The sequence below is a fragment of the Littorina saxatilis genome, linkage group LG2, assembly GCF_037325665.1.
Source record: "Littorina saxatilis isolate snail1 linkage group LG2, US_GU_Lsax_2.0, whole genome shotgun sequence".
NCBI classification, from domain to species: domain Eukaryota; kingdom Metazoa; phylum Mollusca; class Gastropoda; order Littorinimorpha; family Littorinidae; genus Littorina; species Littorina saxatilis.
Window position 1 is genome coordinate 8,312,740 of NC_090246.1, and position 23,636 is coordinate 8,336,375.

The following is a 23,636-nucleotide window of genomic DNA, read 5'->3' on the forward strand; positions in this document are numbered from 1 at the left end:
TTCACGATGCGGAGTGGGCCTTTAATAAGCTATGACACCGAGTGAGCCACGCGACTCACCTCCTTGAAGTAAGGTTCTATCCTTAAAGCCCGTCCCTAATTGAGACCGAAGTCGACTTCGCGAATCGAGAATCTACTTGAAGTCTTCATATCGAAAACCCGCAGCTACGACGAAGTACTTCGTCCCATACTTCGTCCCATACTTCGCTTCGCAAGTTTTCAATCAATCAATCAATGAGTCTTATATCGCGCATATTCCGTGGGTACAGTTCTAGGCGCTCTGCAGTGATGCCGTGTGAGATGAAATTTTATACGGCCAGTAGATTGCAGCCATTTCGGCGCATATTTACCTTTCACGGCCTATTATTCCAAGTCACACGGGTATAGGTAGACAATTATTAACTGTGCCTAAACAATTTTGCCAGGAAAGACCCTTTTGTCAATCGTGGGATCTTTAACGTGCACACCCAATGTAGTGTACACGGAGGGAGGTTCGAAGAAGAAGAAGAAGAAGAAGAAGAAGAAGAAGAAGAAGAAGAAGAAGAAGAAGAAGAAGAAGAAGAAGTAAGAGAAGTTGCCATTGATAGTCACCTTATCGACCCACCTTAGTAAAGTTTTGACATCAGAAGCTACGCCGAAAGGCTATCCTTGATTGAGCACAACGTTGACTTCGCGAAGAATTCGCTAGAGTCTTTTTACCGAAATATCAGTGCCAAAGCTTCATGCAGCGAGTTTCGTGAAGTAGACTTCGCGACGTCGAGTTTGCCCAAATATTATCAGGCTTTACCGAGACGTGAGACTCACCTTGTTAAAGTCAGAGAAGTTGCCATGATGCACACCTTATTGAAGTAAGAGCATCGAACGCCAAGAAGATTGAAGTAAGAGAAGCTGCGTATAGCTGCCTGAATGGCGGGCTAAAAACGGTCATACACATACAAAAAAATAAACCACTCGTGCAAAAGCATTAGTGAACGTGGGAGTTTCAACCCATGAAAGAAGAAGAAGAAGAAGAAGAAGAAGAAGAAGAAGAAGAAGAAGAAGAAGAAGAAGAAGAAGAAGAAGAAGAAGACGAAGACGAAGAAGAAGAAGAAGAAGAAGAAGAAGAAGAAGACGAAGACGAAGAAGAAGAAGAAGAAGAAGAAGAAGAAGAAGAAGAAGAAGAAGAAGAAGAAGAAGAAGAAGAAGAAGAAGAAGTAAGAGAAGTTGCCATTGATAGTCACCTTATCGACCCACCTTAGTAAAGTAAGATATGCTGCCGGTGATTACCTTATTGAAGTAAGAGCAGTTGCCAGTGATACTCACCTTATTGAAGTAAGAGAAGCTGCCAGTTACACCTTATTGAAGTAAAGCAAGTTGCCATAGATACTCACCTTATTGAAGTAAAAGCAGTTGCCAGTAATACTCACCTTATTGAAGTAAGACAAGGTGCCATAGATACTCACCTTATTGAAGTAAGAGCAGTTGCCAGTGATACTCACCTTATTGAAGTAAGAGAAGCTGCCAGTTACACCTTATTGAAGTAAGGCAAGTTGCCATAGATACTCACCTTATTGAAGTAAAAGCAGTTGCCATTGATACTCACCTTATTGAAGTAAGAGAAGTTGCCAGTGGCCGTGTCCCAGTTTCCAACCATGTTCTGCACCAGCACCTCGTTTTCCACCACCATGTTTCTGACGTCATAGCTGGTCTGGCCGTTGCCATGGTTATCAAAGCTGATGGCCAACCCCTCGCCTTGGAAGCTCACTTTCCTCAGAGTATCTCGCAACACGGACGGCTCCACGCAGTCAGCAACGGCAGGCTGAGAGCAGTTCTTCATCACCTCGTCCAGAGCATGAGCGAGCGCGTAGATCGCGTTCATGGACTGCGACGCCGTGGATTCCGGTTTGTACTCCCTGGATGTACCGATCTTTACGGTGTCATTACACGCCTTGAAGCTTCCGTTGAGGGAGCAGTTGAAGATGTCGGCGAAGAACTCCCCAAACCAGGGGTTCCTGGACCCGGTCTTCAGCGTCATGTTGCTGAAGTGGTCCTCGAAGCGTTCCACGGGAGCGGAGATGAAGTTGACGGAGATGACGCCGTTGACGATGTGCTCCAGGCCGGCGAAGATGTGAGGGTTCATGCCGATGGAGTCGCCTCCCACCCAGGTGAATTTGTCGTGAACACCCATACGGTTCACGGCACTGAATAGTTCGAGGGCCTGCGCCTGTGTCGTGAAGAGAACCACCACGCGAGCTTGGGGCTTGGACAGGAGTTTGTGGATCGTCTCCTGCGAAAGACGAAGACAGCGTGCATTGATTCATACATCGATTGATAGCATGACATATGAATACTAGGTTTGGTTGATAGTCCCCTTGGGAAGACAAAGACAGCGTGCACTGATTCATACATAGAGAATACTACATGGCTTGCTGTGTCGTACCAAATGTACACGAGTTTTTGCTTTAAATTTTGAACTGCGACCTATTTGAAAAAGCAACGAGTGTAAATCTGGTTCGACACAGCAAGCCATGTAGTATTCTGTTTATCCTACATACTGTACTCACGTGTATTTTACTCAAAACGTCCCGCAGTGGAGGCATCCAAATTGAAGACGTTTCTTTTGGAACCTCATCTATTCCAAAGCCTCATGCAATCTTTGACGTCAAAGCAAAGACAAGTCCCACTAGAAAGTCACGTGTAGCGTGATGTGAAAGTTCTAAAACTTATACCAGGAGAAACAGCATAGCGTAAAAGGGCTTCCATAATGAAGTTTGTCTCGGTGACTCTGGCATCTTAAGCAGTCGAAAAGCAGGTCACTGCCAAACTAGTTTTGACATGACCTCATTTACATGATATACACACGTGTGGTTTGAACGATATTGCTATCTCATGAGTGGTCTCACTCACGTATGTAGGATACATTGATTAACACTAACAGCATGATCTATGAACACAATAGTTTGTTGATTGTCTCCCTTGGAATACAAAAACAGCGTGTATTTGATCATACATTGATTGATGCATTAATTGATAGCATTAGCGGGCTTGTGGCTTGCACAGAAGATTGTTTTTTAAATGGTGACCTGTACAGAACCAAGGCAGTGTGTTCCTTTAACATCGGCTTGAAACAGCTGTATTAGGGCTTGGGGGTGAGTGGTGGAGAAAAATAGTGCGTGTGCGTGTGTAGGCTTAAAAACACAACAGATAGACGTGGTGGTCTTTGTCCCTGAAAGGTGTTATTGTGCATCGCATGTGTATGTAGGTATGAAAACAGAACAGAGAGGCTCGCGTTGTAGTTGTGTCCATGTAAGGTGTTCTTGAGCTTGGTATTGAGCATGTGCGTGTATGTCGGCATGAGAACAGAACAAAAAGATGCACAATATAGCGCATGTACATGAAAGGTGTTATTGAGCATGCGTATAATGTAGGCATGAACACAGAAAAGAGACTGACGTTGTAGTGGTGTTCCTGAAAGGATTCGTTAGCATGAGCATGTACAGGTGTGTATGTGAAAACAGAACACAACGACTAATGCTATAGTGGTCTGCCTTGAGAGCATGTGCGTGTAAAGCCGTGTTTAAACTTACGTTATACTGGCGTTCCCGGAAGGTGTCTTGAGCATGTGTGTGTGTACAGTCGTGTTTAGACTCACGTTATACTGGTGTTCCCGGCGTAACCCTAACCCTGTTCTTGAGCGTGTGTGTGTACTGTACAGTCGTGTTTAGACTCACGTTATACTGGCGTTCCTGGCGTAACCCTAACCCTGTTCTTGAACGTGTGTGTGTACCGTACATTCGTGTTAAGACTCATGTTATACTGGCGTTCCTGGCATAGCCCTAACCCTAACCCTTACCCTGTTCTTGAGCGTGTGTGTGTGCATGTACCGTACATTCGTGTTAAGACTCACGTTATACTGGCGTTCCTGGCGTAACCCTAACCCTAACCCTTACCCTGTTCTTGAGCGTGTGCGTGCATGTACCGTACATTCGTGTTTAGACACACGTCATACTGGCGTTCATTTAAGGTGTTTTTAGCATGTGTGTGTGTACAGCCGTGTTTAGACTCACGTTATACTGGCGTTCCTGGAAGGTGTTCTTCAGCATGTGTGTGATGGCCACACAGTAGCCATTCCGCTCCAGGTGGTCCTGAATGGCCCGGAACCCCTCCGTCCCGTAACTGCCGTCCGCGTACAGGATGGACACGTACGTCCAGTTGAAGGCCAACAGGATGTCCACTATCGCCCTGGCCTAAATAGAAATAAGATCAGATAAGATAAGATGTTGAATGTCCAATATCGCCTTGGCCTCAACAGAGATGAGTTAAGATGAGATGAGATAAGATTAGATAAGATACAGGATATCCAATATCGCTTTGGTCTGAAGTAGAGAAAAGATAAATTACAGGATGCCCACTATCGCTTTGGCCTGCATTGAGATAAGATAAAGTAAGATAGAGTAAGGTGAGATGAAATACGATAAGATAAAAGATGTCCACTACCGCCTTGGCCTGAATATAGATAAGACAAGACAGGACAATACTATAATTATGTATAAGTTACACCTCCGTCCATCCATGGTATCGCGTGGTATTTTGTCGAGACTGGGTCAATAAATATGATGACGTCACTCGAGGCTTTGCCGAGAGTGATGTCAGTATATTCATTCACCCTGTCGAGACAAAATACTACGCGACACCATGGATAAATCGGAGGTGTAATGTATATATGGCATGACCAAAGTAAGGAGAATTTGTCATAGGATTTGGAAACAAAGCATGGGAAATTCACCATGGACACATTTATCTCAACGCAAGCCTAGAAGTTGTAGAACTATATGTTGTGTCAGTCTTGGCAAGGCAAACATTTCCTTGTCACTGCGACTGCGCGGGGTGTTTGCCTAGGTCAAGGCCGAACACTAGGCCTACTGAGCAATATCGCGGGGTATTTGCTCACTAGAATAACAGCTAGAGACAAAGAAGGGAAGTCATGCTATAATTATTTGTTGATAAATGCAATGTAAGGACTGCATGTAAGCCTTGTCTGACTGCTTGGCGTAACTTAGTGGCAGATTTATGTGAAACCTTGAACTTCTTAACCTTCACCCGACCGGGTTATCGACTACACACGGAAGACATCGTGCTTCTCAAAGAAGGAAAAATTAATATGCATACCCTTCCGTAGACCCATGCTTTCCAAAGAAGCAAAAACGTGCATCCCCTCCCGTAGACGCCGTGTTTAAATTTCCGCGAGAAGTAATTAATTTAATTTAATTATTACCGTGCGGACTCTCAAAAAAAGAAAAACGTGAATACCCTTCTGTAGACGTCGTGGGGCCGTGTGGACCCACATTGTTATGCATTAATTTCGCTCCACGCGACTTGCTTATTAACTCCAAAATTAAACAGATCGTAGAAAATGATGTTTAGAGCCAATACCTGAAGGTTTGTGACTTCTCTCCCTAGTTTTTATGAAAGTTCCTTCAGTTTGAGATCATGGGTCCGCACGGCCCCACGATGTCTTCCGTGTGTAGTCTAAATTTGACCGTTTTTTTTTAAATTACTTCTCGCTGAAATTCAATGATCTTTTAGGATATAAGAGCTTTTTGGGTGTCTGAGGCATTCTTAAAAGACCATTAAAAAAGTCAGACTGGTTTAAGAGATATTTGCAATTAAACACCCTTCAGGGTACACACGGACCCACGACGACCAGCGAAGGTTAAGGTTAAAGGCACATTCCTTCTCGCGAAAAATGGTCGGGTCACCATCTCGGATCTGGTCAGGATTTGACATGGGATAAAACACCATCCCTCCACTTGGCCGTACGACATATCAACACTCTGAATGATTGTCATGGGATAAAACACCATCCCTCCACTTGGCCGTACGACATATCAACACTCTGAATGATTGTCATGGGATAAAACACCATCCCTCCACTTGGCCGTACGACATATCAACACTCTGAATGATTGTCATGGGATAAAACACCATCCCTCCACTTGGCCGTACGACATATCAACACTCTGAATGATTTTCATGGGATAAAACACCATCCCTCCACTTGGCCGTACGACATATCAACACTCTGAATGATTGTCATGGGATAAAACACCATCCCTCCACTTGGCCGTACGACATATCAACACTCTGAATGATTGTCATGGGATAAAACACCATCCCTCCACTTGGCCGTACGACATATCAACACTCTGAATGATTGTCATGGGATAAAACACCATCCCTCCACTTGGCCGTACGACATATCAACACTCTGAATGATTGTCATGGGATAAAACACCATCCCTCCACTTGGCCGTACGACATATCAACACTCTGAATGATTTTCATGGGATAAAACACCATCCCTCCACTTGGCCGTACGACATATCAACACTCTGAATGATTGTCATGGGATAAAACACCATCCCTCCACTTGGCCGTACGACATATCAACACTCTGAATGATTTTCATGATGAGTTGACATTTTTGTTATGAAATATATTTGTTTTTTAAATTAATTCATCCAAAATATTCCACTATGCAGAGAGAGCTCTCAGCCTGCTGAATGTTGGTACGTGACCAAGTGGATGGAAGGTATTCTCCCACGTAAAAGCATGATCAGATGTGAGACGGTGAATCGGCCTGTTTTGCGGGAAGGATTCTGCCTTTAAACAAAGACCGTTTGTGAAATGACCAGTGCTAGTACGTGACCGTTGACACGGAAGTAAGGTATCTGTAATATTTTGGCCTTTTGATTGTTTTTCTTCCGTTGCTGGCATGTTAATGTTAGCCCCACGCATTTGTCCCTTCACTTTTCTGCTGTTCTTTCGTCCACGCACGCACACGCACAAACGCCCAGTATCGAGCAAACGCCCACCCCCTACTTTGGATCTAATACTGTGTGTAGGGTAATGTACCTTGTTACTGCCCACACCCCACATTTGGACCATTGGTGTAAAACAAAATAGCTCTGTTTTTCTTTTGTCTTTTTCTTTTTAAATCGAACGCAATACGGACATAGTGTTCGAGTGAATAATGACAGGGTGCTGCGTTGCAGTCATGCCGTTGATTTTACTTTTCAATTGCAGTCACTGTATTGAAATGCCTCGTGAGTTCGAATCCCGGTCGCTACCGCCTGGTGGGTTAAGAGTGGAGATTGTTCCGATCTTCCAGGTCAACGTATGTGCAGACCTGCTGGTGACTTAACCCCCTTCGTGTGTACACGCAAGCACAAGACTAAGTGCGCACGGAAAAGATCCTGTAATCCATGTCGGAGTTCGGTGGGTTTATTGAAACACAAAAATACCCAGCATGCCTACTCAACGAAAGCGGAGTGAAGCTGAATATGCTCTCAGAGTATAGTTTGGGGAACCCAAAATGGGCAAACGAGCTCACACGTAACCAGAAATAAAAAGAAATGCCTAAAATTGACGAAGTTTTGTGAGACACATTTCATATCGCAGAGCTCGACCTTGGGGGATTTATAGAGATCGAGTGAACAAACTGTTGTTTGAATAAGCTGTGTTTGACATACACCGTACTCACCCTTGATTACTTGGATCAGACCAAATGAACTGACTACAGATATGTGACCCTTCACAACGGTATGAGTCGCATGTCACCTTTGCATAATTTTAATAGTTTTGCATTTTCTAATAGATTGTGTTATGGCCTATCCAGTAGTAAAACCCGTTTTAGAAAAGAGCGAAAACTTTTCGAGTTATAAGCCTGTGGCTAAGGTGACCCTCACACTGATACCTGACACCCCCCGGACGTATATTAGGCCCAGCGCATAACCGCGTGAGGTGACATCCGACTCATTCCGTTGTGGAGGGTCACATATCATGTTTCATTTTGTGATTTATGTTCAGACACACGCTGCTAAATGCTGGTCAAACGAAGCAGAAATTCAATAATCATTTTCGGTTTTCAATTGAGTTTTGTGCATTTGGTTCAAAAACCATGACGCAAAGGGATTTGTGTGGTTAGGTTCCAGTATCTATTCTGGCAAGGCATCGGTACACATGAGAACACGTGTGTGTCACGGAGAAAGAGGGTAGACATTTTTTGCACAGAAAAATATCATATTTAACATTGTTATTTCATGTGCTAAAATATTGCTATTCATTACGAGTAACTGGTCCTGCACAGAGTATAGTACCAAAAGTAAACGCCCATCGTACCCCCTACTTTCGATCAAAATTGGTGCATAAAAGGGATGGGCGTCCCTAGTACAAGGTGGTTTACGGTACACACAGACATAACATTAATGCAGACACATTTATTCAAACTCAAACACAAACAGGTAGCCCCATTTATAAATGCATAGAGATTAACAGGCCGCAGACAAGCAGCACACTCATATAAACACAGACAAAAAGATACTGTCACGCGCACGAGTGCACAATGAATTTTTTTTTTTAGACAGGCAGACCAACAGCGTGGTGGGAGCGCCGAGGGAGGGGGGGGGGGGGTCGGGAGAGAAAGAGACAGAGAGAGAGAGAGGTGGGGGAGGGTGAGAGGGGGAGGAAGGGGTAAGCAGAGACAGATAAAAGAAGAGAGAAAAAGGCAGTGACAGAGACTGAGGAAGAGAGAGAGACTGAGGAAGAGAGAGAGAGAGACTGACTGAGGAAGAGAGAGAGAGAGAGAGAGAGAGAGAGAGAGAGAGAGAGAGAGAGAGAGAGAGAGAGAGAGAGAGAGAGAGAGAGACTTAGACTTAGACTTAGAACATTTTATTCACATAAAGGGTAGACATTTTAGGCCATAGGCTTAATCTTACAATGTGCCCTTTACATTCACACAAACACATATTCACGCGTGCGCCCGACTAGAATCATAGAAACATCAAACATACAGTAATAATAAATGAGAAAAGTAGTAGAAAATACATGAATGGAACATCAATAAAGCAATTACAGAATGGAACATTAATTACGCAATCACACTTGCGCACTCACACGCAGACGCACAAGGAGGAACACATATAGTACTAATAATAATATACACACAACTAAGTGCCATTCAACAAGCACACAGTGAGCCTACCAAGACAGGTAGATTTAGCATTATGTAGGCATGCAGCAGTCAATATTTCAGAGTAATAAAATAATTATAATTAACAAAGCTAGCTACAATACCGGCAGCGTAACTTATGAAGACCTCAGTATGTGTTTCCTGAGGGAGGTTTTGAATGCGTTCAATGAACGGCACGTTTGTACATTCGAAGAAAGAGAGTTCCACAGTGAAGGTCCCACAAAAGCAAAGCTAGTTTTGTATAGATCTATGCGAGTCCTTGGTAATATATATATATATAGAGAGAGAGAGAGAGAGAGAGAGAGAGAGAGAGAGAGAGAGAGAGAGAGAGAGAGAGAGAGAGAGAGAGAGAGAGAGAGAGAGAGAGAGAGAGAGAGAGAGAGAGAGAGAGAGAGAGAGAGAGAGAGAGAGAGAGAGAGAGAGAGAGAGAGAGAGAGAGAGAGAGAGAGAGAGAGAGAGAGAGAGAGAGAGAGAGAGAGAGAGAGAGAGAGAGAGAGAGAGAGAGAGAGAGAGAGAGAGAGAGAGAGAGAGAGAGAGAGAGAGAGAGAGAGAGAGAGAGAGAGAGAGAGAGAGAGAGAGAGAGAGAGAGAGAGAGAGAGAGAGAGAGAGAGAGAGAGAGAGAGAGAGAGAGAGAGAGAGAGAGAGAGAGAGAGAGAGAGAGAGGAGAGAGAGAGAGAGAGAGAGAGAGAGAGAGAGAGAGAGAGAGAGAGAGAGAGAGAGAGAGAGAGAGAGAGAGAGAGAGAGAGAGAGAGAGAGAGAGAGAGAGAGAGAGAGAGAGAGAGAGAGAGAGAGAGAGAGAGAGAGAGAGAGAGAGAGAGAGAGAGAGAGAGAGAGAGAGAGAGAGAGAGAGAGAGAGAGGTTTCAAGGTTTTATTTCGGCTTTAGGCCCATAGGGCATTTAGGCAAACAAAAATACACAATTAAGTCACACGCACAATGAGAATGCACGCAGGCACAGCAAACAGTGTATTTAATTAAACACCAAAAGAAAAACACAACACACTAATAAAAAGAAACCACATCTTCATCAACTAGAGCTCAACCTCACAAAATTAAGAGAAAAAACAAACTAAAAAAAACCTAAAAAACAGACAAAACCAACAGAGTAAGAACCACAACAAAACACAGGCTGGCATACAATCCAAGACACTGAGAGAGAGAGAGAGAGAAAGAGAGAGAGAGAGAGAGAGAGAGAGAGAGAGAGAGAGAGAGAGAGAGAGAGAGAGAGAGAGAGCGAGCGAGAGAGAGAGAGAGAGAGGGAGAGAGAGAGATAGAGAGGATAAAAGAGAGAGGAGAGAGGAGAGAGAGAGAGAGAGTGAGAGAGAGAGAGAGAGTCAGAGAGAGAGAGATAGAGAGAGAGAGGAGAGAGTCAGAGAGAGAGAGAGAGAGAGAGAGAGAGAGAGAGAGAGAGAGAGAGAGAGAGAAAGAGGGAGAGAGAAAGAGAGAGAGATAGAGAGAGAGAGGGGATGGAGTGTAGAATTTGAAACATAGAGATAAAGAAAACACAGATAAAGAGAGACAGCAACAGACAGAGACAGACACAGATGATGCACTGTAAGCAGTCATATTTTTAATTGCCTATTGTCTTGCCACTTTCGCTGATACACACGAGTCATTCTTTCCGATAGTTAAATGTCAGCCAGAAAACAAGGGCAATAGTTTGATATGTGTCAACACTTTTTTTTCTCTCAAATCGATGAATGTTCCGGAAAATGACTGATGTTTGAAAGTGAATGACAAGGATGCTTAAACACGCAAACTAAACAGCGCCCGCAATGAACAATGCCTGCATTGATTCAGAGCCAAATATCACCACCCACATTAAGAATAATCCTTTACAGTAGTAGCCACACGTGTTAGCAAATAAGGAAAAGTATTACAAAACAAGTTGGATATTATACACCGGTGGGGCCACTTCCTTGAGGAAAATGTCACAGTAAAGAATTATAATAAAGCTAGTATTGTCCTGTAGCGGGGTACTGTTCTGTTGTGCGATTCAAGGTGCAATATCATATAGGTTTCGTTAAGAATAGGTTCGACGGTATCGATTTTAGATGATACGATAAGATAAGATAAGATAAGATATAAGATCACTTTAATGTCTATTTTCATTATACATAAACATGGACATTTGTCTTTTGGCACTACATCGCATTTCTAATACTGATATAGATTATGTTTAGGCAAAATGATATAAATGTTAAAGTAAAAGTCAATACAGACACTCTGAAACTTGATATAAGTTAATTCACGTATCAGTACATTGGGAGGGATTTTGCTTATAGTTAACTTTACATTGTCTTGTTAGAATTAATAGTATTTTCCACAGAAAGACCCTCGCTGAGTGTTATCACGGCAATAATAATAATAGGAAACTTGATTATATTACAACATGCACTTTTGTTTTGTGATAGAAAGGGTTTCTTAAAGACTAAATGACTTTTTTTTTGGAAGATGCTTTCGGACCGGCCTTTCACCTTTATTCATAATTTGCGAGCTTGAGCAAACCGGCCGTTATACAAAAACAAAAATCTCCCTCTGCTCTACAAACCGTCAAGATTTTGAGTTTGATGGCCTTACACGATATAAAATCCTGAGTAGATTTGACGTAGTAAGCGGTACAGTTTTCCCGGGAAGGACTAATAATAATAATAATAATAATAATTGTCAGTAAGTACTGGTGTCACATGACTGATGTGAACCAGTTGATTGGCTAATGGCGATGCGCTTAAATCTGTTAGCGCACTCTTGGAGTGCGCTAACTTTTCCACAGAGCGTATTCTTACGCCCTTTGCCAAAGCGAGACTGTACTCTCATCCTCAGAATTAATTAATGACATGTAGCTTATATTCTCCACTTTACCAAAAAATAACCATAAATTTCCTGCGGCTCAAAGCAGAAGTGTTTTTTTTTCTGACAGATCGCAGGCCCCTGTGCCACAGTGAATCCCACTGATCTAAAAATAGAAGCGGCTGTGTCTCTTCCACAATGGTCTCTTCTCGTTTTGACTTGCAAAGATTCTTCTCATATGCCGTGTTAGTGGCATGTAGCTTATTATCCACATTACCAAATGATGAGTTAGTATAAAATTCCCACCCGCTAGCAGAAAACACAAGTGTTATTCCGATAACGTACCAGCTAGACCAGTTTGGAAGACTGACTCGATCGACTCTGTCATACGTAGCACTGACTACACTGAAATACGACTGCATCAGTTCAGTAAATGAATGGTTTCCGAATTATTATTTCAAGGCAACAACAATCGGAATCGAAAACGTGTTGGGTTAAGAACGTTCTTACCATGTACAAAACTTATTACCAGCCTGCCTCATGCGTGCAGACGAGCAATTTTTGTTTTTGAAATGAGACTGCAGTTCAGTGGTTCGATTGCCCTAGCAGACGACATAAACCCCGCAGCAAATTAACATGTTGGGCAAATGTGAACAAACAAACGATGGGGATATAATACGTGTAGAGTTCAGAGCATTCTTACTGTTCATATATAGTACCAGACTCCCCGATGAGTGAAGATACAACACGAGAAACATACCACATTTACTTTGAAAATGTGCTAACCGTGGCCTTGGAGTCAATTCAAGGGGCAACACTCTGCACAGTCAATCTGTCGAAGCTCGATGAAGGTTTCGAATCGCAAATAACTAAGAGCACAGTCCTTTCTCCGAGTTTAAATGAGGTCTGTATGAAAGATCATCACTTTTTAGCTTAACGCTACTCTGGAATTTACCAACAGAAATTAAAACAAGAGTTTGCGTGTGACGAAAGCACGACACACTTGAGACAGCCCACACAAAAGTAGATATCTGACACAAACCTGACCACACAGTTACGCCTATCCAAATGCGCGTTGTAATGTGCGTTTTGAATCTTCTTTTTTTCTCTGGCGGTACTGACAATATCGTTATTGAAACAATCCCAGTGCACTAAGGGATTTATAGAGCAAATCTCGAAAATAATTATTGAACTCAGCGCTATGCGCTTCGTTCAATAATGAATTTTCTCGATTTGCTCTATAAATCCCTTAGTGCACTGGGATGTCTCAATAACTTAAATAATAATAATAATAATAATAATAATAATAATAATAATAATAATAATAATAATAATAATAATAATAATAATAATAATAATAATAATAAATACATTTTCCATAGAGAAAGTCCCGAGATTCACAGCTCCAAGTGCTTTACAATTAGTAAAGGACTGTGTCTTTAAAAAATCAAAATGCATTAAAAGAAGAAGAAAAAAAGTCGCTCCGTGCTCAGTGTAGCACGACCAATTTACTCCCCACGACAGGTGTACTCCCCAGTAAAAATGTCGTACTCGCGGAGTCCAATTTAGTGAAGTAAAAACTTCGAGGCGGGAGATTTTGTTACGTTCCTTGGGGAGTTCTTTGCTCGTACGACAGGGTGTACTCGGAGTTAAAATGTCGTAACGCGATTTTTACTCGGGAGTATATTTTTCGTGGAGTACCTTTTTCGTTTTACACCGGCTCACCTGCATGTTGTCAGAAGGCACGATTCTGGAGAAGTAGGAGAACTTGATCTTGTCGTCCAGCTGAGAGCTGGAGGAGGCGTAGCTCAACAGCGGCACGCGGAACACGGAGAAGACGTCTGCCATCTGTAGTGTGCGAGGGCTCCCCTCCGCCCCCACCACCGCCACTGCACTCACCGCGGGCAGGCTCGACTGTCCGTCAGACTGGCAACACGAAAATATAAAATAAATAAAATTTGAGAAAAAAGTGTATTAAAGGCACAGTAAGCCCCCCGTAAACCATCACATATACTGTCAGGCTTTTTACACACAGTACAAACACCCTTCCATTTGAACGCTCACCAAACGGGAACATCCCATGTGCCCTCCGTTAAGAGCGAGCAATTTTCAAAGAATTTATTTTTGCGTGGTTTATCTTACCCCTGAGCCATCGTGAACCCGTGTGATCAAGTTTCCCTTTTTCACAATGTAGTCGTCAGTTAGTAATTTGATTGCGACTCGCTGTGAGCTTATCTGCAATAGCACGTTATTAAGTACCTCTGACTATGCACGAAACAAACGGCTGTGGTTCACAAGAACTCTAGCGATGGCTTTTGACTGTTCAGAGGAACTAAACCGTCGTCTGCTACGAGAACCACGACCTTGCGTGACCCTGCTTCCGGGCTTTTCTTTTTTCAAACTTTCAAAACTTCGAATTGTACTGATCTTGTCTTGATGAAAAAAGAATTCTTTTATGATTTAAGAATGTTTGTGTAACAAGCTGTCAATTTATTATTTAGATTTTAAAAGTTAGGTCTAGCGCCAAAACGCACCACGGTCCGATTGTCTCTGACACTCTCTCCGCAAAATTAATTCTTTGAAAATTGCTCGCTCTTTACGTAGGGCACATAGGATGTTCCCGTTTGGTGAGCGTTCAAATGGAAGGGTGTTTGTACTGTTTGTAAAAGCCTGACAGTATCTGTGATGGTTTACGGGAGGCTTACTGTGCCTTTAATGTGTTAAGAACAAGCCATAGGATTTTAACATTGCTGGTGGCAGACTGGACTGTTCAGATGACTTAACAGAGATCAAATCAAATCAAATCAAATCAAATCAAATTTTATTTTACGAGGGTTGTGGCATAAGCAATATAAACGAGCTTCTTTTCAACCAGCCCTCGCCCAGAGAGGGACTATTCTAATCTTAAATACATATATATACAAACGTAAAACAATTACAAAAGATAAGCATGACAGTAAAAACAAATAATAACAAGGCAGAAAAACTATTTACAGGACTATATACACGTTGTAGGCTATACATACATTCTTGTGTTATGAAACACTGATGCTTTATGGACAGATATGATCAATATGAAAATAATCAGAACGAAGTCTTCCATCACTGTGACTTTTCGTAATTTGACATTAAATGTAATGAGAGGTGTTTTTTGAAAGTATTGAGACTTGTTGGGAGAGAGAGAGAGAGAGAGAGAGAGAGAGAGAGAGAGAGAGAGAGAGAGAGAGAGAGAGAGAGAGAGAGAGAGAGAGAGAGAGAGAGAGAGAGGGAAGACCACAAACACACACACACACACACACACACACACACACACGCGCGCGCGCGCGCGCGCGCACACACCAATATACACCGACACCCTCAACCACCATCTCCCCTTTTCAACCCCTAACCCCATCCTGAACTCAGGTCAAAATGAGTTCGCCTCATTCTCTCCCTGACAGGATGCCTTGTCTGGCAAGGAAACCGATTTTTTTTTTTTACATATTTAGAGCTTTTTGTAATGTATTATTAATATAAGCAGATTCGCGATCGTCGATAATGATTTTTCATGGTGTTTTGTAATTTTTAAATTACAAAGTAATTGATATGTAAGACAGTTTCAAGCGAGCTATTTTTCGCGGCTGTATTTACTGTGCAAACAACTCTAAATATATGGCAAAAGTGTCACGTGATAATCAACCGTTTGGTTTCGGCGTTCACTGGAGCAGACGATTTTTTCTGTAACCAGTTGACAGTGATGAAGCCATATATTACGGTCTCCTTCCGGCAGCAGTCCCAAAATTTCGACTTGTTTTGACCTTATAACGATGTCTTTATCATAACTGTGAAGAACAGAACGGAAATCACTGTCGAAGTCGGCCAATCTGCAATCATTTTCGTCTCGCGAACACTGATCTCAAATTTAGATCAGTGCTCGCGAAAACCATATGGGAGATAACTCTGTATTTTTGTTTTGATAGATTCGCGTAGGACTGTAGCGTCCGGTCAGGGAGAGAATGAGCCGAACTCATTTTGACCTGAGTTCAGGATGCCCCTAACCCCTACTGCATCCTCAACGCCACTCACCACATCAGTCTCGTTGCTCTTCTGAACGAACTGCAGCGCCCTGACGAGGGCTGTTAGGTCGTTGTAGCAGTCATCCAGAACGGTGAAGCCAAGCGTGACGTTGGGCAGAAGGTCGCTACGGTTGTTGATCTCCTCCACCGCGAACACGATCGACTCCAGACGTTGCAGCGCTCCCAGCTCTCTGATGACGTCACCACACAGGCTGCGCTTGTCGTAACTGTGCAGTGACATCACCACGCCGATATTGAGGTCACCAGAAATGCTGAAGGTTGTGTTGGGAAGTCCCTGGACGGGGAGGATCTCCCCCGCTTGGCTGAGGAGGGGGAGGATAAGGCCCAGCAAACAGTGGACGCACAGGCCGTGTTGTGTCACAATCGCACGTGCTGATTCCATGACCTGGAAACGTCTTGGTCTTGAGAAGGTTTAAAGATATATATACGATATCGATATTTTTTAAATGCCTTTTTTTGTACCCTCTCTTTCGGATTGAAATCTCTGAAATCAAAAGCAAAACAAAGTTCGAAAAGACGTCATAACGTACTAATGGCGTTACATAGGGGAAGGGCTCCTAATATGGACCACTTTTTGTTTCATGCTAATAACTAGCTTGTTTTCTTGCGAAGAAGTTTCATTTTGTGTTTGGTAGTCCTTCTCTCGTAGGTTGATAGTTAGGCCTAATTAGAGTGAAATAGCTTTAATAGACATTTAGCAAAAATTAAATACAGAAAAAATCACAAATGGTCCATATTAGGAGCCTGGGCGCCTAATATGGACCAGTGAAGCGGCCATCACGAATCATTGAAAAAAGCCCCCTATACTTCAAATAACATGATACAACTTAGTGAGCAAGTCAGACTAATTAAAATATGCTTTAGATTCATTTGTTTCGGGTTGATGAGAGCAATATTTGAAGCACACCAGGAAACTAAAGAAGCTTATCAAAAACAGAGTGAATATAAGTGAAATTATTAACTTCCACAAAAAAAAGACTATTAATTGTTATATTTTTTTGAAATCTCGAGGGCTACTAATAGGTTATTTCCAGCAAGCTTCTTAATGAATTAATGAAAATAGCCTTTAGCTTTTATTTTCTTCGATTTGTCGAAGGTGGTCCATATTAGGGGACTCACACATACTTTGAGATTTTGCTATTATTTTTTGTTTGCAGTAAAAACTCGGGGTCAACACTGCTAAAATGTAACAAATACGGTCTTAGCTGTCATATATGGTAATTTTTGTGTGATAAAAGCTTTGCCTGTGGACAGAAACGAGTCCGTTTTAGACGGCAAATTTAGAGTGAACCCTGCCAAAAGTGAAAAAAAGAGAAAAAGCCTAACGGTTTTGAGGTTTGTGTTTCTGCAACTGTTTTGACATGTGTAAGTTATCCAGAGAGGGTGAATACAGCGAATGCAATTGTTTTGAGCGCTCTAGAGCGCCGTTAGTTTGTCAGAACAGGAGGTGGTCCATATTAGGAGCCGGTCCATATTAGGAGCCCTTCCCCAACAAGTTCTGTCACTTCTTCTGCATGTCTATCGAGGTAGTGACAAAGGATTTCGAGAACGAAGTTTGTGTCGGTGACTTCAACATGTCAGCAGTAGAAAATGAATTGTAAGGTCACCACCAGACGGTGCATGTATCGATATCGTATATCATTAAATATAGGAGGCACATCAGAGCTGGCAACCAGAATAGACGCACGCGCCATTATTCGTTTTGAGATGACGCACACAAATTAATGACGTAATTGGGTTTTTTTAGTGACGCCACTGCCTACAAGTGTTCAAGCTTTTGTTGCAGCTGCACCTGTTCCCTGCTTAGTTGAGTTCTATTATGTTGGTTGAAAAAACCCTCTCGAGTTAGCCTAAAAGAAACCATGGAGGAAGATAACACTTGACCTTCTATCAAAGCGCCGGTCGATAGAAGTATCCTTCTCTTTTATCTTTACCATAGTTTCACTGCTATTAGACTATTCACTACACGGAATCTTAATCTAACCATGGGAGTTCGCACTACCGACTCGCTCCGTTTCAAGGTTTCGACATCGTTTGTTCCACCCCATTCCCGAACGTATGACGCTCAGACACAAGCAAACATGATTTAAGCTTTCACTTCAAGAAACAAACTTGAAACCACCACTCAACAACTTGCAGAAGTTAGCTGAGAGCGGGCGTTGTGTCACCACAACATCGAGCTATGACAGAACAAAATCAGCAGATCGAAAGTACACCACACTTTGCTTTTTACATTTAGTCAAGTTTTGACTAAATGTTTTAACATAGAGGGGGGAATCGAGACGAGTGTCGTGGTGTATGTGTGTGTGTCTGTCTCTGTGTGTGTGTGTGTAGAGCGATTCAGACTAAACTACTGGGCCGATCTTTATGAAATTTGACATGAGAGTTCCTGGGTATGATATCCCCGGAAGTTTTTTTCATTTTTTCGATAAATACCTTTGATGACGTCATATCCGGCTTTTTGTAAAAGTTGAGGCGGCACTGTCACACCCTCATTTTTTAATCAAATTGATTGAAATTTTGGCAAGGCAATCTTTGACAAAGCCCGGGGTTTGGTATTGCATCAGTTTCAGCTTGGTGGCTTAAAAACTAATGAGTGAGTTTGGTCATTAAAAATCGGAAACTTGTAATTAAAATTATTTTTTTATTATACGGTCCAAAATTAATTTCATCTTATTGTTTGTCATTTTCTGATTCCAAAAACATATACATATGTTATATTTGGATTAAAAACAAGCTCTGAAAATTAAAAATATAAAAATTATGATCAAAATTAAATTTCCGAAATCGTTTTAAAAACTATTTCATCTTATTCCTTGTCGGTTCCTGATTCCAAAAACATATAGATATGATATGTTTGGATTAAAAACACGCTCAGAAAGTTAAAACGAAGAGAGGTACAGTAAAGCGTACTATGAAGCACAGCGCAATCGCTACCGCGCCAAACAGGCTCGTCACTTTCACTGCCTTTTGCACTAGCGGCGGACTACGTTCAGTTTCATTCTGTGAGTTCCACAGCTTGACTAAATGTAGTAATTTCGCTTTACGCGACTTGTTTGTTCTCTCTACGCTTTTTCGTCCGCTTTCAGGGGTGTTACACATTTCAGCGGCCTGCAATATGTCCAGTACAACTGGAGACAGACACAGGAGCCTCAAAACCCGTGAAATAGTACACAAAACGTTCCCTGTCTCAAAATGTAAGAGATACGATGTGTCCAGTTGAGCTGGTTCGAAGTTCACACAAGTTCTCTCTCTCTCTCTCTCTCTCTCTCTCTCTCTCTCTCTCTCTCTCTCTCTCTCTCTCTCTCTCTCTCTCTCTCTCTCTCTCTCTCTCTCTCTCTCTCTCTCTCTCTCTCTCTTTCTTGAATGTTCGGTTGTGTTCACATGCTCCTATCAATAACTTACCCGCAAAGATCAAGTCCCAACAATTGTATTTCCCTGGCACTATCATTTCACTCTGCTCCTCACTGTATTATTTGTTCACATGCAGTTTATTAAAATTGTGTGTGTCCGACAAAAAGTAACACAAACAATGTTCTGGAACCGATTGACACACAATTCATCACATCGAATTACGTCATTCAGTCGACGTGATTTGTTACACAGGGAGTACTTTTTTCAGGAAAAGAAGGCTGAGGCTGGATTCACAATGTGAAGCTCAGAAGGAATCGAATGTTTTGTGTTTTATTCGACGGGGTTGGAGGCTCCCGTGTATTTTTCCGGTTAGACTCAAGATACGATCAAGGACCGCTGGAAGGTGCAAAACCCTTCAAATGGCTCGAAAACGCGGAAAGCATCGAAGTGTGGTGTACTTTCGATGTGCTGATTTGTCGTTCTCTGTCAGAGCTTGATATTGTGTTGACACAACGCCAGTTCTTGACTCAGGAAGCCGAGGAGATACTACATTACTAGACAAGGTTCGTTGTCTCAAGCAATAAAGCCGAATGCAGCAATACACCGATTAAGGCTGCAGGACACTTTTGAAAATACGTTGGAGTAGCCCCCCTTTTCGGATATAGAACGCTTTGTGTGTCGTAACAGGTAATCCACGCATTAGCCATATCCATATGCCACTAATGAAATAAACATTAGGAAATGGCAGAAGTTTACAAATATCGACATGTTCAGTGCAACTAAAAACAATCGTTAGAACTTGCATTTACGACATGTCGTGCGTGAGAACGTGCACGAGAAAGTTACCAACCGGATGGGAGTCAGCCGCGGTGTTGGATTGGTTAAAATTGAGATTTGTTGTGATTTCAACCAATCAGACCCCGCGGTTTGTTCTCTCCCCGTTGGGTGGCACCCACTTTCGGTTCGTGCACCTCAGCCCTGGACAAACTTTCATACAAAATCCGATCCACTCACACACAATGACACATAGTCACCCCCCCCTACACACACACACACACACACACACACACACACACACACACACACACACACACACGCACGCGCACACACACACACACACACACACACACGCACGCGCGCACACACACACACACACACACACACACACACACGCACGCGCACACACACACACACACACACACACACACACGCACACACACACACACACACACACACACACACACACACACACACACACAGAGGTGCAGTCTCTATTTACCCCGATCGTCGAGAAATCATCCAATAAAAGATTGATAGAATAGAAATTCAAAAGACAAAAGCTACAAAAACTCAGTTTTCATAACATTACTTTGAAAAGACGTGTTCAATCAAAAACCAACAAAATGAATGCGATAGCAGCCGCATCAACAACAACAACTGCAACAGGTGCTGCAGCTACAACATCAATACCACTAACAACGAATACAAAAACAAATGCAACAACACTTTTTTTAGCTGAGAAACATACCACGTCGGGGGCAAAAACACAGACGGCTTTCGGTAGGCAAAATCCACTCTTTTCCTTCGAGTCAGGTCACAATGGTCATACTCGGTTCACAATTCAGTCAACCAAAACGAACAGTTAAAGGCATCTGTATCATCACATCAATTACTCCAGCGCTATAAGCATCACACAGACAGCTACCTAACTAGCGAGATCCACTATCTCAAAAACGAGTTCCGTTCCAAAACCGCCACGGCTTTTTCAGCCGCGCTGGGCTCGAGACGGATCAATCGTGGCAAATTCACTTTCTCGCCGTTGACGCGTTGTGGCTGATTTTGCGCCCAGTGCTCTGTTCCACCTCGTTTGTTTGTTTGTTTTTCATTTGCAGGGCTTGGCATATATAACAGGTTGGCTTTTTGCAGATCCTAGACAACGTGATGCACGCATAATTAATGTCACAAGGCGAAAAGGAGTTTGAAGCAAACTCTGCTGTGAACATTTGCCACAAACTGGTCTGCCAAGTCGCCGAAAAGAAGTGACTCATTCAAAAAAAAAACCAAGCCCTATTTTCATGCAGATGCCAGGTATAAAATGTCGCATTACAATGAACAGGACACGAGGGGGCCCGGGTAGCTTTTGTGGTAGAGCACTGGACTTGTGATCATAGGGTCGCGGGTTCGATTGCGGGCCGGGACGGACATGGGTCAACTTTATGTGCAGACCCAGAGACGGTATCCATGTCCCACCCCCGTGTCACCACAAAGACACGTAGAGGACCTTGGTCATTCTGCCATAAGTGCAGATGGCTGATACCACCTAAACACGCATACACTTATGTATCTCCTCTAAAGTCGGGTCAAAACCCGGAAACATGCCCCTAATGGTTTTGCCGTGAGGGCGTAACACTTGAATTTCCCCGAATTGGATACAAACTCCAGCATACCGCGTCAGAGTAGCAGGCTAATTGCCCCCTGGACAATTGCCCCCCGACAACTGCCTACCGGACAAGTATACGACTGATTTCACCGCGTGATTTCAGCGTGTCAACATCCACACCAATTAATGCAAGCTGCTGCTAATTTGTTCACAGTTCACCTGGCGCCTTGTCAAACACCCAGGCCAAATGCTACACTTCCAACTGAGTGTTGTAATTGGCCATGTTTCTATAAGTCAGATATCTATCTGTCATGTCAGTGAAACCGCTAGACATTTTCCGAAATGTGTTGTTTTTTATCCACACACACAACCCGGAAAGGCTGATAGGAAATTGGAAGAGAAAATCGTCACGCTCCTTAGAAAAATACCTAGGTATTCCTGCAGTGAAACTACAGGGGAAGCTACTGGAAGGGTATCTATCATGTGTTAAAGAGTACAAACTCTCAAACCATCGGAAACCATTGCCACGGTAACGTAAACAAAACTGCCGATCTTGTTTCTTGAGTTAGGCCCTTTTTCTTTATGATACAAGAAGACTTGTTTTGAGAATGTGGAGGTATACAACAGCTCTTTGTGGGTTGTTATGCAGTTTTGCTGATTGAACATGTTGCTGTCAGATTTATCCCGTGGTAACAGCTCGAGATAGGCAGTTTGCAACTTATAACTAAACTAAATCAGGCAGATTGTTCAGAAACCAAAGAAGGTTTTTTGCGTTGTTCTCAAAACATCAAACAATCACATAGGCAATTATCTTATGAGCGTGACGAAATAGACTTTTTTGTTTAATACTTATGTTTCAATCTTAATCAATGTACTTACAGATCACCCAAAAACCAACACTGACCGAGAGCTTAAAGCCACCCTCCGCCTCCCGTAAACCATCTGTTTCTGATCATTGAGCTTCCCGAGCCTTTACATACAGTACAATATTAGTTATCGTTGGATTTGACCGTGATATCAACATTTATCAGACTGAATGTCGAGAAAGCTTAAATCATATCAGATCGAATTGTGAAATGACGTCAACGCCTTTCGGCGATTGGTCAATGCATTTTTGAGCTGGAGTGCCAACATAATGTCGGTCACACTTGCAGGGGCGGACGGGGGGGGGGGGGGAGGGTTCTGGGGTTTCCGGAACGCCCCCCCCCCCCCCCCAGCCAAAAAATAAAAATAGTTTTTTGTGTTTTTGGGGGTTGTTGTTGTTGTTTGGGGTATTAATCAGTGACAAAATCTGCTGCCTGAAACTGGTAATGATCATCCTCAGAATGCACCAGATTGCACCATTTTGCATCCTTTTTTTCAAAATTTTCCGGGAGGGCATGCCCCCGGACCCCCCTAGCAAGATAGGCGCTTCGCGCCGTCGGCTCGGCGCTTCGCGCCTTCACACCCATATCTTCACAATATACTTTTGGAACCCCCCCCCCCCATAAAATGAACTGATCCGCCCCTGACTTGCAATACATGATTTTGTTTTCCAAACTGATAAGAAGTGAACGGATAGGGTCAGTAATTAACTTAACGTACCTCACTCATTGAGATCGACAGAACGTACAGTACGTAAATACGAACGGTGCGACCCGGAAACCAACGAGTCGATACTGATCCCCATGCTCGAGAACTCAAGTGTAATACTCGGAGTCAAAATTTTATCTCGGACGTTAGTGAGCCGGGTTAGCTTAGTCGGCAGAGCACAAGACCGCCAATTCGTAACGGTAGCCGCAGTCACAGGTTCGAATCTCTTATCAGGCAATATTTTTGTTTTGTTTTAAAAATGTTCAAATGTTTTTTTTAATTGTGTTTATTATATGAACTCTTACTTATTGTATTGAATTCCTTTTTACATTTAGTCAAGTTATGACTAAATGTTTTAACATCGAGGGGGGAATCGAGACGAGGGTCGTGGTGTATGTGTGTGTGTATGTGTGTGTGTATGTGTGTGTGTGTGTGTGTGTGCGTGTGTGCATGCGT

General features: G+C 42.8%; 2 protein-coding genes across 2 annotated transcripts in view; one reads left to right on the forward strand and one right to left on the reverse strand.

Moving 5' to 3' along the window:
• LOC138957087 (metabotropic glutamate receptor 2-like) overlaps window positions 1-16,254 on the reverse strand; it is a 47,015-nt gene extending 30,761 nt beyond the window's left edge. The window contains exons 1-4 of the mRNA XM_070328259.1: window positions 15,864-16,254; window positions 13,524-13,724; window positions 4,046-4,225; window positions 1,582-2,265 (exon numbers count right to left, since the gene is read on the reverse strand). Coding sequence (XP_070184360.1) covers window positions 1,582-2,265; window positions 4,046-4,225; window positions 13,524-13,724; window positions 15,864-16,094 — 1,296 coding nt within the window. The 5' untranslated portion in view covers window positions 16,095-16,254. The remainder of the gene's footprint in view (window positions 1-1,581; window positions 2,266-4,045; window positions 4,226-13,523; window positions 13,725-15,863) is intronic.
• LOC138958118 (uncharacterized) overlaps window positions 1-23,636 on the forward strand; it is a 214,971-nt gene that overhangs the window by 65,933 nt on the left and 125,402 nt on the right. The window lies entirely within an intron of this gene.